The following is a 16,390-nucleotide window of genomic DNA, read 5'->3' as shown; positions in this document are numbered from 1 at the left end:
CCTTAAAAAAAACCGCTTTTTTTTTTTGGGGCCTTGGGGTGGTTTCCGGCCAACGTTTTAATTCTTCTTTTTTTTTGAAAACGGGTTTTTTTTTGTTTACAATTTTTTTTTTTGGTTGTTTAAAAAAATTTCTGAAGTGTTTCCATTTCCAGTTGAAAGGCTGTTTTTGAAGCCTTAGTTCCCCGCCTTTTTTTTTTTTTAAGGGGATTAAATTAAAAGTTAAAAGGGGCTCCCCTTCCCCGGGTTTTTCTTTTTTTGAAAAGAAAATCCTTTCCCCGATAATTTCCCCTGAAAGGTTTTACGTTTTTTGTTTTTTTTTGGCCACCATTTTCCAACCATAAAATTTTGTGGGGCCAAAGGGGATATTTGTTTGGGGCGCCCCACCCTTTTTTTCTGGTTTGGGGGCCCCCCCAAAATTTGGTTGTTACCCCTTTGGAAAATTAATTAATTAAAAAGCCTTTTTAAAAAAAAAAAAAAAATTTTTTTTTTTTTTTGGCCCCCCCCCCCCCCCCCCCCCCCCCTTACACACACTTGGGAGATGAAAGCCAACTGTGTAGATATTCAGTGATACAAGTAATACAAGTAATATATCTTTACTCTTAGCACAGCGTTTATGTTGGCGATTCTGTAACTTCAAAGTTGCCCAGATCTTATACATGGTTTGTTTTTGGTTTTGGTTTTTGGGAAAAATGTATATGGTATTTAAATCTGTAGATTGTGTATCGTTAGACAATAAGCGTACAAGATACAAGAAATTAAAAAAAAAAAAGAAGAAGTCTCGATTTGTGTTCAAAGATTGATTCACAACAACAAGATGAAAATAAATTGCCAAGATGTGTGTGTGTGTCTATATCTACTTGAAAATAAGACGAGTATTAATAAAAATATCAGCTACAAAACATCTTGATAATCACAGTCTATATTTTATATAAAAGCTTCTTCTATTCAGATATAAATTAGGGCCAAAAGAAATGTGGGCTTTAGGATGCATTGAGACAGACTAGATATTAATACCAAGAATAATGATAATGAATATATGTATCAATTCACTCTAAAGATAACCTATTTTCTGGTTAATTTCTATTTGTTTTAATTATTGATGAATAGCAATAATAACAATAGTCTTTGGGGATTTCTTAATCGAGTCTTGTTGTTTTGGGTGCTATTACAATGTTTGAAATAGAGCTCTGGTTTCTGTAACTCTTGTGGCTTACATACCTCTTGCTTATCATCTACACACAATATATATATATGTATCTACATTATAGTATATGACTGTGTGTATAAAGGAAATGAAGAAAGGGAGTATAGTAAATATAAGATAGGTTGAAGTGAGGTGTTGCATAAATATACAACAACAAAAAAGACCTTGTTTCTAAGACGCAGGGGCCTGGTTTTCTTTCCATGTTTAGTCAATTCCACACAATGATGATCTCAAGGATTCAATATATCCTTTGTAAAAGACGGTGTTGCTTGATAATTCAATATGATTATTAAAATATACCTTGTATAGTTATCTACATTGGACTGTGGATTTTTCTTTAAAAAAAAAGGAAGTTATTCTCCGATTATAGGCTTATTTCTGTACTGTATTTTAATCGAGTCCTTACTGTTCAGTAACATAGGCTTATTGCCATTGAACCCTTGACCTTTAATATATTTCATGTAATACACGAATATGCTAAATAAATTGTGAAGATCACAGGCATCCAAGACTTTAATATTTGTCATTGTCTATTTGTTTTTTCGTCATTGAATTCTATTAAATAAGAATATTGTTTAGAAGAGGTCCTTCTTTATTTTATCTAACAAACATACATTTGCATATGTATCCATATAAGTTGATAATTGGTCAAAAAAGGGGGGAATCAAGAGGACAGAAGGGGTAACATAAAGATATAAATGTAATCTTTTTTTTTTCTTTTTGCATACAGGGAAAGGATTCAGGCCATATTGAAGCGCAGCTAAAAATTTCATTAAAAACGCGTGCATGATTGTAGCGACAATATCATAAAAAAAAAGTCTTTCGTTCATACTTGATATTTCCCTTCTTCTCATCATTTACTTATTCTCTTATGCGCTCATCTCGAGATCTTAGGGTAGCTTCCCTAATGGTCTCTATTCCAGTTTTTCTGGTCATTGCCTCTCTTGTTTCGATCACTGTTATCACTGTTTATACTCATTTCATTTCCTGGCTACAAGCCTTCTCTACTCGTGAATTATCGACACAAGCCCCACTACCACCACAACCACCATCAGCAGCAGCAGCAGCATACACAGCACTTGATACCTATACACTAAACTGTCTCGTATGTCCTATAAACAGACATCCTTCTCTTATCGATCTTATTCACGCCACACTCTGTCGACTGCTAAGCCCAAATATATATTCTTTCGTGGTACCAAATCAAGCACAGTCCTTTTCTTTTTTTCCTCAACTACCATGGATGGTATTATCATTACTGTCTTTTTGGATTGTCTCTCCAAAGGTGAGCACAAGGTTTTAACTTTACGTCGAATCAACACTACCGGCAGGGTGCTTTATGGAAGTGTAAAGTAATATGTCTTCAAGTTTACTTGAGCCAGCAAAATCAAGTTAGATTGACAAGTGAGGCTGTCACACAGCAGAGTGATTTCTTGTGTAAAGTAGTTGAAGGGCAGTCATAATTAAGAGCCGTCGTTAAGCCATTAAAAAAAAGGATAGAAAGTGAAGTGGATTATTAGAGATTAAATATAAATGTATATATGAAAGATTGTTTCCACTTGTAGGCCAAACTAATTCCGACTCATCGCCTGTATTTTAGCTCCAACCAAGATATCGAGCCGCATGTATGTCCTTTGGACAGTGGTCTACACGTACAGCAGAACATGTGTCTTTATCCATTTCCAATAAAGTGTTTAGCTCTATTGAATACATAACATTCCTGTGGAGAAAGTATCCCGCCTTGGCAGAAGCTAGAGACATCAGTTCATCAAGTGATACTCCCATGAAATTAATCCAGGTCAAGCAGAATGATAACGCCTTGGTGCGTCGAAAGAAAGAAAAGGGTGGCAGGTCACGGACCAAGAGATCAGAAGCACGTTCTCATACCAGTGGGTTCCGAGAACCAGCTGGCCAGGTTGACCATACAATCATGGATACAGTCAACCCAGCTCCGTTCTCAAACCTAGAGCCTCCACACACCGCAGACATATCATCATCGCAAAAAACTAGCATAAGTGATGATAGTGAATGGACATTAGTACGAGAAAAATCCTTTAGGAGAAGAACAGGACAGTCTATACGATGTCAGGATCCCCAAGAAGAGAAAAATGCCGAGGACAAAACAGAAATGAGGAACATGAATATATCATCTGATACCAAGCCAGAAACCCATATTTTGCTCTGTGACATCCCAAACTCGGTTGTGTGCAAGGAGAAGGAAGATCCGTCAGATACCTTTCAAGCCAGATTCCAGGTCGATCAAAGTGACGGAGAAAGCACCCTAAATGATGATGACGATGATGACGAGACCCTTGATCGTAGTGAATACTCTCTATTGACAGCAGATAATGTGTTGATACTGGATCACTATAATAAGCCAACTACTACAAGCACATCAAGGGATCTGAGTCTGATGTATGAGGATGGCAAGACAGACTATCTGGATCCACCATATTTGTCAAAGGGACAGGTTCCTGAGGATAATAACACAAATGGTGAACTTATTACTGAGCAAAGATGGTATTCCCCATTTTCAACCGGCTTTAACCTTGCACAGCTGTGTGATGATCCTCAAAAACCCTGGGACTGTCCAAGACCTCCGCTGGTACGTGAAAGCCTTGGTGAGAAGCCGGAGTCTTACTTTCACCACTGGAGTAAGAATTATGTGTGGGGAAACCCCTGCATCGGGATACATCCTGACCAAAAGACCCCGTCTGATTCACTGCCTTACCAGAAGCCGTTCTCACTTCCCTTACCAGAAGCGTATTCTGCCTCACGCTCAAAGCTTAATCCATCTTTGCATCAATATTCCGCATCACCAAACTATTTGTCATGTTTACCCAACAGACGAGCCATATCAGCACCATCTCTCTTTTCACATTCATCGACATCTATCTCTAAAACTACTTATCATAAACCAAGACATCCGACTCAAAATGAGAATACCAAAGCTCATTTTATGTAACAATATTCATTCTTTTACTTTCTTTTAAAAAAAAAAGGCTCTTATTTTTTATTTTATTTTTACAAAAAAATGGATGCTTTACTGTGTTTTATTTAAAGTCAAGATTTACATTCAGCTGTATATAAAGAAAGGGTGTTTAAGTGGAAACTAATTGCACCTTTATACGCTATAAAAATAAAGCAGGATGATTGCCAGGTTTGATTCCAAGTTTTAAATAAACATATGATGGACCTGCCTTGCAGTGTAAGAGAATTTACATTATCAAATAGTCCAGGACCACTTTTCCGAGTAATTTAGACATTCAATTTTTTTTTCTCAGGTTATAATAAAGTGAACAAGACAATATAACTTGAGCTGATAGTCAATACGCTAATATTTGCTATCTTGCTTGAGTCAAGCTATCGTCTTTTTTGAGGATTTTTGTTTTAGCTGTGATATCTTTTGTTAGTGCACTGTGTTTTGCTTTGTTTTGTTTTGCTCATATGGTGCATATATGCGTATACTCAAGATAAGCTTATATGATGTGTACTATCACGATTGCTGTGTAAAAAGTTCTCTTCTATGCACTGCATAATGCGTCATTAGGCGGTCTATTACAGTATCTTTTTTATTTCTTGATAGGTTCAGTACCTCAAGATATTTATACAATAGTAATCGTACATATCTTTTGGAAGACTAATATTCTGCAAATAGTGCACTTATTTTACGTACTCCACTGTGTGCAATTAATCTTTTGAGTAAATTTTCTTTCCTATATGTTTAGACTATGGTTGCTTTTGTATGCAGAGACTGTTAATAAAAATTTGATCTTAAATAAATTGGCATTAGCAAGATTTGTTTTGTATGTTTATATAATCTGTCTTAACTTTGGGGAGTGCATACAAGTACTCAGCCTAGGGGAGAGAAAGAGTTCTTTTGATGCGTATATCTAAAAACTACTCAATTCCATTGTGTGAAAATATGTCTATTGGACATTGACATTTAAACCTTTCATATGTGGTGTTTACAACCAAGATCTTGGAGCACAATTGGTATTGACAGGAATTTGGTTTTTGTTTGCTTTTAATTCCCAAAACTAATTTATTACTCTCGATCTTTTTTGAAAATAAAATACATAAGAATCTTTATTTTACAATAGACTACTGGATAGAAACTAACAAGAGAGACAGGAAGTTTAAAGAATTAAACAAATAAGTAAAGATTTTACTTCAAAAAAACCTAGGGGCAGACATAAAAGATCTTTATACTGTACAAAACAACAGTTCTGCTCCATATACTTCTTTTGTCGATTTATTGCTTCTTCGATATTTGTCTCGATGAAGTTATAAACAAAAGAAGGTCTCTTAATAACATAAAGATTTAATAATAATATAGTCATAACCAACCGTTGGATTAAATTGGAAAGATCTGTACTTGTAAACAATTCTGTACGCATACCGCATTATTATGGCAGTTTATGAGTTGAAATATCACTATTCTGACCATAAGCTAGAATTACGCCCTTGTTTCAGCACCACCTTAGCAACTAGTCTCTATATTTACTTCTCTGACCCTTTCAATTCAATATTTACAGTCTTTATGTTTTCTTGGTGTTTTATATATATGTACGCAGACCTTAAGTGGCTGGGAAAGTAACTATGTCTATCAACTCTTTTTATAATACTTTCCCTAGTGAGATTGATATTACACATTTCACTACCTGCATTAGTATACATTGGTCATTTTGTACAGATAAAAATATTCAAACAATTTTGACCTGCAGAATTAAACTAAAGTTGTATAGTTAAAAAAGCTGCGGTTACAACTATAAAAGTTTCCAATATATAGGGTTGCTTTTGAGCTAATATCAATTTAACTGGTAAATGAGATGTTATTCTCCAAATACCAGCCATGGATATATACTTTTTGGTCTGGTATATAACAGCTAGCACAATAGGTAGTATCAGACGGGGTTCTCTTCTTCTTACTCAAAGCGAATAACTCGAACCGATGTACAGGCACGATATAAAACCCACAAATATTTATAAATTCTTTACTTTCCATTCCACCAAAATTATGCACTGTACTTTAGGTGTGCTTGCTTGATATTTCTACCTTTCAAAATTGGCCAAATGTGTGTACCGCATGCAGCACGGACTAATGTTTGCCATCTTTGGTGGCTATGCTTAATTGTGCATGTGTTCATACATACTGTAAGCTCAGGCAATTCTTCGGTTTCCCATTTTTGATTCTTTCATTTTATTATATATGAATAATTAGTCCTTTAATCCCAGATTCGCTGCTGCATATTGATTACCATATACTTTTAGAAATCATATATCTCAATAACAAATTCCATAAGAGAGAATTAATAAACTTCAGGAATCCACCCGAGGGTAAGAAGATACCAATTAAAGGTATGTAATAGAGACCTTGTGAAGCTAGAACTAGCCAATTCAAATGAATTACAAATCGGAAGCTTCAGATAGAGTAGCATTCATATTCTATGATCAAATTGGAATATATGTATTTTAAAACCCTGGATCCAATACATATATCGTACATATATCGTACATATATCTAGATGACTAAGTACAATAAGCATATCCCTTTCCCCCCACACACACACAAAGCAATAGTCTAATTAACACTACGGGAGAAAATGTGTCTAGGGGTGTATTTTGACATTTACTGTTAACATATAGAGCCCTTACATAGTTTATTGGTTGAGACATAATTATGCACACTAGTAGCTTATTATATTTCCAAAAAAAATTAATATAATTATCAATATTTGCGTTACTTAATGTCAAGGCAGCAATTACAAGTTACCGGATGGGTATCAAAGTTTCTTAAACCATTACAATATTTGGTTTCTAAAGTGTATATAACCGCCACCCGTATATCCTTCTTTGCCGATAATTATCGCCATGTTGCCTGTAAATTGATACTAGGAATTTGCGGCAACAAATATCGGGGAGATCCTGGAAACTATCTATGAACAGGCCAGAGCTGTGGAGAATAGTGGTTAACTTATCGCATAGTTTTCTTGATCTTGAGGATCCTTTGTGTCTAAGACAAACAAGAGGCAATCCAAACATATCCAGAAGAGTTAGTACCGTTGACTCGGAAGATATTTTCTACGCTTGTAATTTTTTGACCAGAGTAATATGAAATAATTCGTGATCTTTGTGCGTTGAAAGTTTCTAAAAGAAAATGTTCGCTATGTTTCATGAGTGAGGGCACTACTATGAGAAAGCCAAGAGGATATAGATACATGTCCAGAAAAATATAACTTGACTTAAACGTGACAAGTTTCGCAGGATTTTTTTGAATTTTGACGTCAAATAACCGAATATTCTTACTGCCAAAAAAAAGAGCTTCCTCAGACTTTGAACCGAGCAAGAAGATGGCAAATTCTTTCTTTTACTTTGTAAGTTAGACCAGCAAGTTACTCTATCATTAGCTACTTTATTCCACAAGCTTTATCTTTCGCTATACATCAACAAATTCAAAGCTAATAAACACCTGACAAGTAATTTACAACTTACCTTTGGTCCATATTAGGGGGTTTCATTATCTCTTAGGATTCGGATTCGGATTAGGATTCGGAAAGCGGGTGTTTAAATGATAAAATTATTGGCTGAGAAGAATCTGAATAGAATTAAAATGTGTAGATTTAATCCGAAGGCTTTCGGATTGAAATTTAGGATTGCTCATTTTGACGTCTTGAAATACTTAAAGCGAAAGTTTCTCAATTTATTTGCCTCTCTTACATATTTCTACTTTATATATCAACTTTTTATAAGCTAAGTTTCCAATATAAGCAATAGAAATTAACTTAATTGTTTAGAATAAAATATTAGGTTCAAGAATAAAACGATTAATTAAAAAGGGGGACTCAATAATTTTCACTTTATAATCATTTGCATTGGCTACAGGTTTAACATCCGCTTTCCGAATCCTAAGAGATAATGAAACCCCCTATTGTGTCTTGGTCATCAGAAACTAGTTTTAACCTCACAGCAGATGCTACAAACCAATAATGGCTTAGAGACTGGGCACGTATTTCAAAAACATGGATCCAACTTTTGCCTAATCGATGAGTTTAGTACAACCAAGCAAATACCCTAACTCTTACTCCATATCGCCGCACTTGAACCTCAAGTATAGCCAGCTATGGTCTTCTATAGGAATATTACAGTCAGGGTTCATTTTCTCTTTAAAGAATGCTACTGTTCTTTCAAATCGTTTCAAACTTATCAGTCAAAATTGTTTAGAGAACACGGATTCGTTATAGTTTGGGTATTGTTTGTGGAATAGAGATCTTACTACTGTCTTGAGCTTCGACCACATTCTTAACTAAACGAGGCATGATAGTATTATTACTGATATGCTTACCTGTATCATTCAAGTTGGAAGTACTTTAATATTAAGAGAGAATGTTCCAGAGAGTTGTCGTGTGAGATGAAGACTAACAACAACAAAAAAAACAAGCCCTCTAATGTTGTTATTGTCAGGCATCCCCAATATACCTATTTAGTGTTATTAAATTCTTTGAATAAGCTTGTGAATTGTTTTTATTAATATTTTCTGTACTGCGTTGGAGTTGTATAATAAGAAGTTTTTTTCTTTCTGCGTCGATTGCAAAAACATGGCGGGGCATATTGAAAAGGGCTCTACATTCAAAGCTTGGAATATTGACTTTTTAGATATAGTAATAGTAATAGTGATAAAAATAATAGGATCACTATATAATTCTGCTATATTGAGCACAGTGTACTTTTGAAACAGAATTATTTTCTATAAAAATTTTTCTATAATTTTGAAACATCATACTAAAAATCATGATATATACCATAGATTATTATTTTTATATGGATCGATATTTTCATAAATATTGGTCTGTTGCTGATTAGACAAGAACGGGTCATCATCGATTAACACTACACTACTTTTAATAAATCAAATTTTCCCTTTTTTTCAAATTCTACCCTGAGGAAAAGTAGGTACCCAAAATGGTCTTTTTAGTAAGGAGTAAGGTCCAACATATAGTCATCAAGAGAGCAAGTAAGGTTCAAGGCACTAACATCTCATCAAAATCATATTACATTATGTTCTCATTTGTATGCTTTCTTTTTCCTTCAAATCTTTCTTCTCTGATAATAAATAAAATCATTGAAATACACATTTAGCTTTTTATTGACAGTATCATTTAATTAACTTCAATATTGTCTTTAAATTATTATCCAAATTTAAATTTCTTCAAGCTATATTTGAGGTGTGGTTCTTGATTATTAAAATAGGTTTTATTACAGAATTAATTTATGATAAATAATATGGGTATTTAAAATAGTCTAATCGGAAGATTTAACAAACGAAACTGTAGGTTTCAAATAGTTATAATATCCATAGTAAATATAAGGCTTTTTATAGTCAGAGGGATGCTGCTGTGTCTTTATTAACTTCTATTTTATCATGGATTTTAATATCTATTAGTGTTGTGGTATAATATAGCTTTACCTTGAAACTAAAAAGAATCTCCAATGATTACTCAAGTGAAGTGTACGTAGTCATTAGTGTTGGTAGCGTGATTTTTTTCAATAAAATAAAACTGTATCCTTTTCCTTTTGAAAACGAGTTACAGTATAATTCAATGATGCTATCAACAACAAATATGCCAAACACGTAAATTTTTCTTGTTGATTCTGCTTGTGTGATGCGATAATTAAGCTGTTTCTTTAAGCTTTTCCCCAAACGGGCTCGATCTTCTTTATTTAGACTTTCATCAGTGCAATTCGACTTCACCTCTCAACATCCCAACTCTTGACTACTGGTGTACAGTAAAAAATCAGTCCGTACTGTCTTTTCTATGTTGTTCTTATTTGTTTCAAAAGGTTGTTCCCTAAAGAGAATTATTAGACGGAAATTGATCTTTTACTAATTAAAAGCAGGCTTACCGACATATTTTTACATTAGATCTTGAGTTAAATACAAATAAAAGCAATATTGCTATGTTTTGAAATGAAAAATCGGTCTCAGATTGTTTGTAACTATTGCTTTAAAGTGGTCTGTCCGGTGTTTCTCTTAAGTATTGTGGCACACACACCACAATCCAGAACGGATACTATACAGTCAAACCTATGGAATTTGGCGTTTTCTCAAAAATAAATGGCAAGAGGACAAAAATAAATGTCGAATTTAGAAAAATAAACGCCATGAGTTTAAATTGTTTTTGTCATTTTGGTTAAAAACAATTGTCGAAACATAGTAGGTGATGTTATGCAACAGTTACAGCGACTTTACCTGAGAAACATTTATAGATCGTATACTCGAAATCATTAAAAGCGTGGAAATGAACCCTCCATTAAACTATTTTGGGCAACATTTAAAAGGAAAATGAAGCGAGATCGGCTTATGCGTGAAGAAAAATGATCTAGTACGATTGGTGATCCCTATAATGGTGTATTCAAATCATTAAATAAATGCTATATTGAGACACCGTTCTGGCATGCGCGTATTTCTTTTGAACAAATATTTATTTTTAATCCTCAAAGTTCCATGATAAACATTATCTTAATTTTTAGTTGAGAAAACGCCAAATTCCATAAGTTTGACTGTGGCAGACAAAAGCATTCTGTAATGTACCAAATAGGAATCCAAGTGGAATCGCTGTCACATGTGGAATCGCAAAGTGGAATCGCTGTCACAAGTGGAATCGCAGAGTGGGTTCCAAGTGGAATTGAAGTTTGTGCCTTTTTTTTTATTCAAAGTTTGAGTAAAGGAATCGTGTGCAAAATGTCTTTCTCTTGTGAGGAAGCTAATTGCACAAAAAAATCCTACGCAAACATGCGACTTAATAAACATAGCTATGATGATCATACTTTACAAGTAACAATTTCAATTCAAAACAGTAAGTCTCCAAAATATGTTTTCATTTTTTTTATTAATCAAGTCAATTTCCAGCCTCATACACTGTCAACAAAATTGAGAGTGGTTTTGTTTGTCCGAAATGCAATAGTATTTTAGAGTCGACTTCAACTTTCAAGGCATATGCAGAACGACACAACAAATCACCAAAGGCCAGGAAAAAGAAGGGGTGAGAACCATGACGTTTCGCCACCCAAAACCAAACTACCTAGAGTTTACAGTGAAAGCGATATCGAGACTGCCCGACGTATATCAAATGACATGAAGACGCTTACCAAACCTATTGCGACACTTGCTGCTGTTGATCGATTGGAATATAGTCCGGAAGACCAACAAAAAAAAACATAATTCTTACTGATTTAGCAAATTTGACGCCGATTGCATTATTATCAGGGCCACTATCATACTATCTACTTGGTGATGCAACTGATGTCCAAGAATTACATGAACAGCAACCAGAGGTTATTTTCTCTATTCCACCTGATCCCAGCCACCAACCAAAAGATTACGAGACTAACCACACTTTGCTTACGTTCTTAATGAATAACTGTTCCATGGCGTCTTCATTAAAGAATGAACACTATATTGAATTGGACACTAATCACCTGAAGAAGGCGAATCGTGATTGGCTAATAAACCCAGAAGCAAGATATGCAGTATTGCAAAGCATTTATTAATAAATATCCTATACTGCACACACATCAGAGAAAAATAGCTTTGAACTTTTGGGCCATATAGCTTATAATAAGGCGCATGTTCTTATTATTATTTTACTATCTTTATATTAGCTTCTTGATGTTTTAGCAAAATCAGGGTAAAGATTTTAGTTGTTTCTCATGGCTAGCTATACAAGTAAATAGCAATGGAGTTTTCTGTTCTCTTTTGTTACGGTAAAGTTCTCAGATTCTTGCACATCTAGATACTAGATATAAAATTCAAAAAAAAAATCGAGAATTTTTGAAAAGATCAAATAGGTTTATCAATACAAATATTCAAATTATAAGTTTCTGTTGAATTATCCCAAATATTATCTAATACCAAGCTCTTATATTTGAGTTTATACTTTATTACTAAATATCCGAGGATATATGGGAAAAACATCAAGTCGTAGTCCAATCTATCAAATAAAAATATGATTATTATGTGAAAGAAATTAAAGCAAGATAGATATACTATAGCCTGTTTTGCATAATATCATACCACACACCAATATACGAACTTGATGAACTTCAAAGTAAATCTAAACTCATCAAGTTAAATCCTTATTTCATAAAAAGGCAATGGATACTCGAAGACGGGTGTGAAACTTTAACCCAAACTAGTATGAATGTAGTTTTCATACAAAATATCTCCATCAATCTACTTTTAGTAAATAACAAAGAAGAGCCTGATCACATTCAACTTTATATGTATAGCTTACCTATTTGTAACCAAGGTAATTAAACCGACTAACTAAACGATTCAGTGACTCTACTGCCAAAACCATAGCTACTGGGCTTAATGATGTCGATTTTTTTTTAGTCTAAACAACTATTTTACTTTGTTTTTACTACTATAACAACATACAATATAATAAACATAAATACATAACTATTTTACACTATTTCTCTAGGGTGTTTCACCAGTTCTTAATGCTCACTTCGAGGTAGCGGTGCTTTAATCGAAATCCAATAATAGTCAATATTAAAAAAGAAACGTTTGAGTACCTTGAACACATTTGAGCAAAGTACTCTTAAAAGAGTATTAAATCAATCTTAATTGTATGTGTGCTTATATAAATTTAGCTATCAATTGTGTATTTACTACAAAAATCTGTATATTTTGGCCAAGTCTCAATATCGAAGCATCGAAAAAATGATTCAATGCTTAAATGCTGAGTTTTATGTTTTTTTTCTTCTATTTATCATAGCCAATCATACGTGTATATTAAATTGCCGCATATCGAATATCGAACATAAAAAACTAGTGAAACCCCCTTATGTTTTTTTTTTTTTAAAAAAAAAATCTTCATCATTTGATCGATGCATTTAGCGTTACTTCAAGTTCTTATTACTCATAATAATAGTTTAAAGAGAAACACCCCATTGATTAATACAATGCTTCATTTGTTCAGGTTTATAGTCTCTATTTTTATTTATTCTTTCTGTTAGATTCTCATATCTTCTATAGAATATTGTGAGCTCATTTTTAAATCTTGGTGATAAAATATAGAACCGTGGATGAGAGTATCAATATATAATATATGATTATGTACACAAGGGTACCAAATATCTTTAATAGACAAGCGTGCTTCATAATATTATTGTATAAAAGGCTTCTTTGTATGTACAGTCATGTATACCATTAAATAAAACAATTCTTTAAACTGGTCTTTGACATTGAGTTTTTTTTTTTTTTAAAAAAAATCAGTCAGTCAAAATTGTTTCAAAAATATCTCCCTATTTTATTTTTGAATTTTTTTAAACAAATTGTGTAACAAACCAAGATATTCTGCAGAAATCGAACCTGTCTTTTAATGAACTGGAAATACAACCAACAATCTTGGAATATTTCATGTATACAATATATGTTTTAATTACGTATGTATAATGCCATATATCTCAATAGACTAGCAACAAAGTGTAGGCCAGCATATTATTTCATTTATTGGATGACCCTTTTTTGGCTTAATTATTTTCAAGTTCAAGGGTTTGATTTTTGAAAAAGTACCCTTGGTATAATTCTTGGTTTGATTCTGTATTTCATACAAGAATTCCCTTGCATTTACAGATCTATGTGCCGAATGCTGTAAAACATTCCTTGATCAGATGCATAACACAACATCTGCTATTTTTGTTAAAAAAAAAAACTTTCATAATGCTTCTACCTTTTCAGTAAAACAAGGTGATTTTGTTTTTGAAATACACGTTACTATGGTTTCTTGTTAAATTAAGCCTGAGTAGTAGTCATATAAATAAAAAGTAAAAAAAAAAATAGTTTATTTCCAAATAGGAGTTGGCGTAATTCATATAATTGGTTCATCTCAATGACTTTCATGGTGATATGAAATCACTTGGTGGCGTGACCCTGTCTATATACAGTTTTACTCTTACAGTATTCATATTAAAGCGAAACTTTTGGGGAAAATGGATCCAGTCGTGAGAGAATATCTCCCCAAAAAAAAACACTATGCATAAAATGGAATATGAATCTAACAATCGATTCTAGACCATGTCACAGATATTATTAATTATGGCATTTCACAGGAAATACGATCACATAGTTAACAGTAAGAAAAAAAAGAAAACAATTATGTTTTCCAAAAATTCTACCTAATATTCTTCTTTCAATAAATAAGTGAAGTGTTAGACTAAGATAAGGCAAGACAAGACAAGAGTAAAGTAGTAGATTCTTAGATCAAAATGTAGTAAGGAGAAACACATTATGCAATAATTGAAAAGGGGGATTATGTTTGGTTGGTCTGTATCGTTTGCATGATATTTTGTTGTTTGACCCTAAAAAATGAGGAACCAATGAATCGAGAGAGTTGGATAAGCAGTCCAGGGGCAGGAGATGTCTATAAAAGCAAGAGCCAATTTCTCAAGTTTCCCCTCATCAATTTAATCATATATTTTTATATACGTATTTATTGGCATTGTCAATTGGATTTCTCTCACCTTGGTACTTCATCCGAGACTCTCCAGACTCATGAGATGTTAGATTTTTGAAAACCAGGACCGCCTTGTTGGCCAATTCTTTCTTTCTTTCTTTTTTACTTGTGGCCGCCCTTCCCCCAAGAGGTTTATCCATTTTTTTCTATTTCAGTTCATCGATAAGATATCCCCAAGTCTATAACAGCAGGCGATTCTATCATCAATATGAGCAAAGGTATATGCTATACTTATAAACTATAGCAATACATTGTATGCCTTATATTTACCCTTTTCTTGTTAAAAGGCGAAGCCAAATCCCACCCAAGGAAATTAATAACAAGACAAGAAGCTAACACAAAGGCACTAAGTGAAAAAAATACATTGCGACTTGATATTCAATACCCACAAGCACCCAGTATAACAATACAATTCCAGGAACTCCAAGATATACCATACTCAAATTAAGATTCTTTTTTAAAAAAAAGCAAAAACTCTGGCTCACATTCGAAAAGCAAAACAAAGCAAAAAAAAAGCGCACCCACACATACACACATTTTCATTTTCTTCCTACAGCAGCAAAAAACATTATAGCCATCACAGGCACTATACATGATAATATTCCCGAATTTTATTTTACATACAGACACCAACAGGAAAAAAAATCTTCCTAGTATCAACTCAAATTTCCAGTAGACAATTTTTTTTTTCATTTATATATATTTATAATCATTTGCATATACAACAATTGTAATCAAAAATCCCAGGCCAAGTTTGCACAAGACCATCATTCTTACCGTAATCCGATTCCTCCTCATCAGGTCCGCATCAGTCAGTTATCACTATATTTTTTATACCTCGAAGAATTAATACTACACATCAGCCCCAGGTTGTAGCCTTCAAGACAACTATCAAAAGATAAGTACAATATTCTTTTTATAAATCCAGTATGATTCAGCCAATGTTATTAGATAAAACATTTTCCCCCGGCCCATGCAAGAGGCCAGACCGGATTCGTGGTAGAACCTGAACATGGACACCTCATTCTTCCAATCATTTTTCAGAAAGTACACAAGAATGTCCCACAAATCTTAACGGTAAGTTATATTTGTCAGCTTACAAAGCATTCTTCAATATAAGTATTCTAATTTACATATATATAGACCTCATTAGCCGCGAGGTAAGTAAGGGACATGTTCGAGTCACTGAAGATTATCGGTCAAATGTCGCCCTCATGCGTTGATCCGTGTTTTTCCTGGACAAGATCACAAGCCCATTTCCGGTTGAAATTTCCCTATCCAAAAAAAAAAGAGATCGAAAAGAAAACAATGAAACTGAAGAAACTACCTTGAAAATACATCTGAAGAAAAAAGAATTGAATGAATTTCACTCATCGTTCCAATTTTACTTTATATCATATATTCAATATTTCTTATTTCTTGCAATATTATTTTTTTATTCACACGGTATATTATTTATTCAATACATTCTACATTCTACTATACAACTCAAAAAAAAAAAGACATATCATATCATCACCTTTAAATAAAATTATGTGCGTACATTGGGTTTTTCTAAATCCTCCATCAAATTTTACTCTTTCTTTTTCAATTATTACTATTATTAAATTGGAATATTTATTGTAAATAACAAATAATAAATCCATAATTCAAGTTTCAGCTC

General features: G+C 33.3%; 3 protein-coding genes across 3 annotated transcripts; all 3 read left to right on the top strand.

Moving 5' to 3' along the window:
- Positions 1-2,075: 2,075 nt before the first annotated feature.
- PHYBLDRAFT_161655 (hypothetical protein) lies at positions 2,076-4,169 on the top strand (the record flags this gene model as incomplete). The annotated part of the gene is made up of 2 exons (XM_018434442.1): positions 2,076-2,489; positions 2,805-4,169. 2 exons carry the CDS (start codon positions 2,076-2,078, stop codon positions 4,167-4,169), a joined length of 1,779 nt encoding a protein of 592 aa, XP_018299064.1.
- A 6,621-nt stretch (positions 4,170-10,790) lies between these two features.
- Positions 10,791-11,755, top strand: PHYBLDRAFT_161654 (hypothetical protein; the record flags this gene model as incomplete). Its single annotated transcript, XM_018434441.1, has 4 exons — positions 10,791-11,061; positions 11,115-11,247; positions 11,291-11,397; positions 11,442-11,755. The coding sequence occupies 4 exons, from the start codon at positions 10,791-10,793 to the stop codon at positions 11,753-11,755; spliced, it is 825 nt and encodes a 274-aa protein (XP_018299063.1).
- Positions 11,756-14,690: 2,935 nt separating this feature from the next.
- PHYBLDRAFT_157047 (hypothetical protein) lies at positions 14,691-16,295 on the top strand. Its single transcript, XM_018433554.1, has 3 exons — positions 14,691-14,945; positions 15,015-15,804; positions 15,871-16,295. The coding sequence occupies exon 3, from the start codon at positions 15,901-15,903 to the stop codon at positions 16,057-16,059; it is 159 nt and encodes a 52-aa protein (XP_018299062.1). The 5' UTR covers positions 14,691-14,945; positions 15,015-15,804; positions 15,871-15,900; the 3' UTR covers positions 16,060-16,295.
- The last annotated feature ends 95 nt before the right edge of the window (positions 16,296-16,390 follow it).

The sequence above is a fragment of the Phycomyces blakesleeanus genome, assembly GCF_001638985.1.
Source record: "Phycomyces blakesleeanus NRRL 1555(-) unplaced genomic scaffold PHYBLscaffold_1, whole genome shotgun sequence".
Lineage (NCBI taxonomy): Eukaryota > Fungi > Mucoromycota > Mucoromycetes > Mucorales > Phycomycetaceae > Phycomyces > Phycomyces blakesleeanus.
This window is presented reverse-complemented; position numbering and strand designations above follow the sequence as displayed.

Excerpts from the sequence above, each read along its gene's own strand:
- PHYBLDRAFT_157047 (XM_018433554.1), top strand. The coding sequence starts at position 15,901 with ATGTTCGAGTCACTGAAGATTATCGGTCAAATGTCGCCCTCATGCGTT.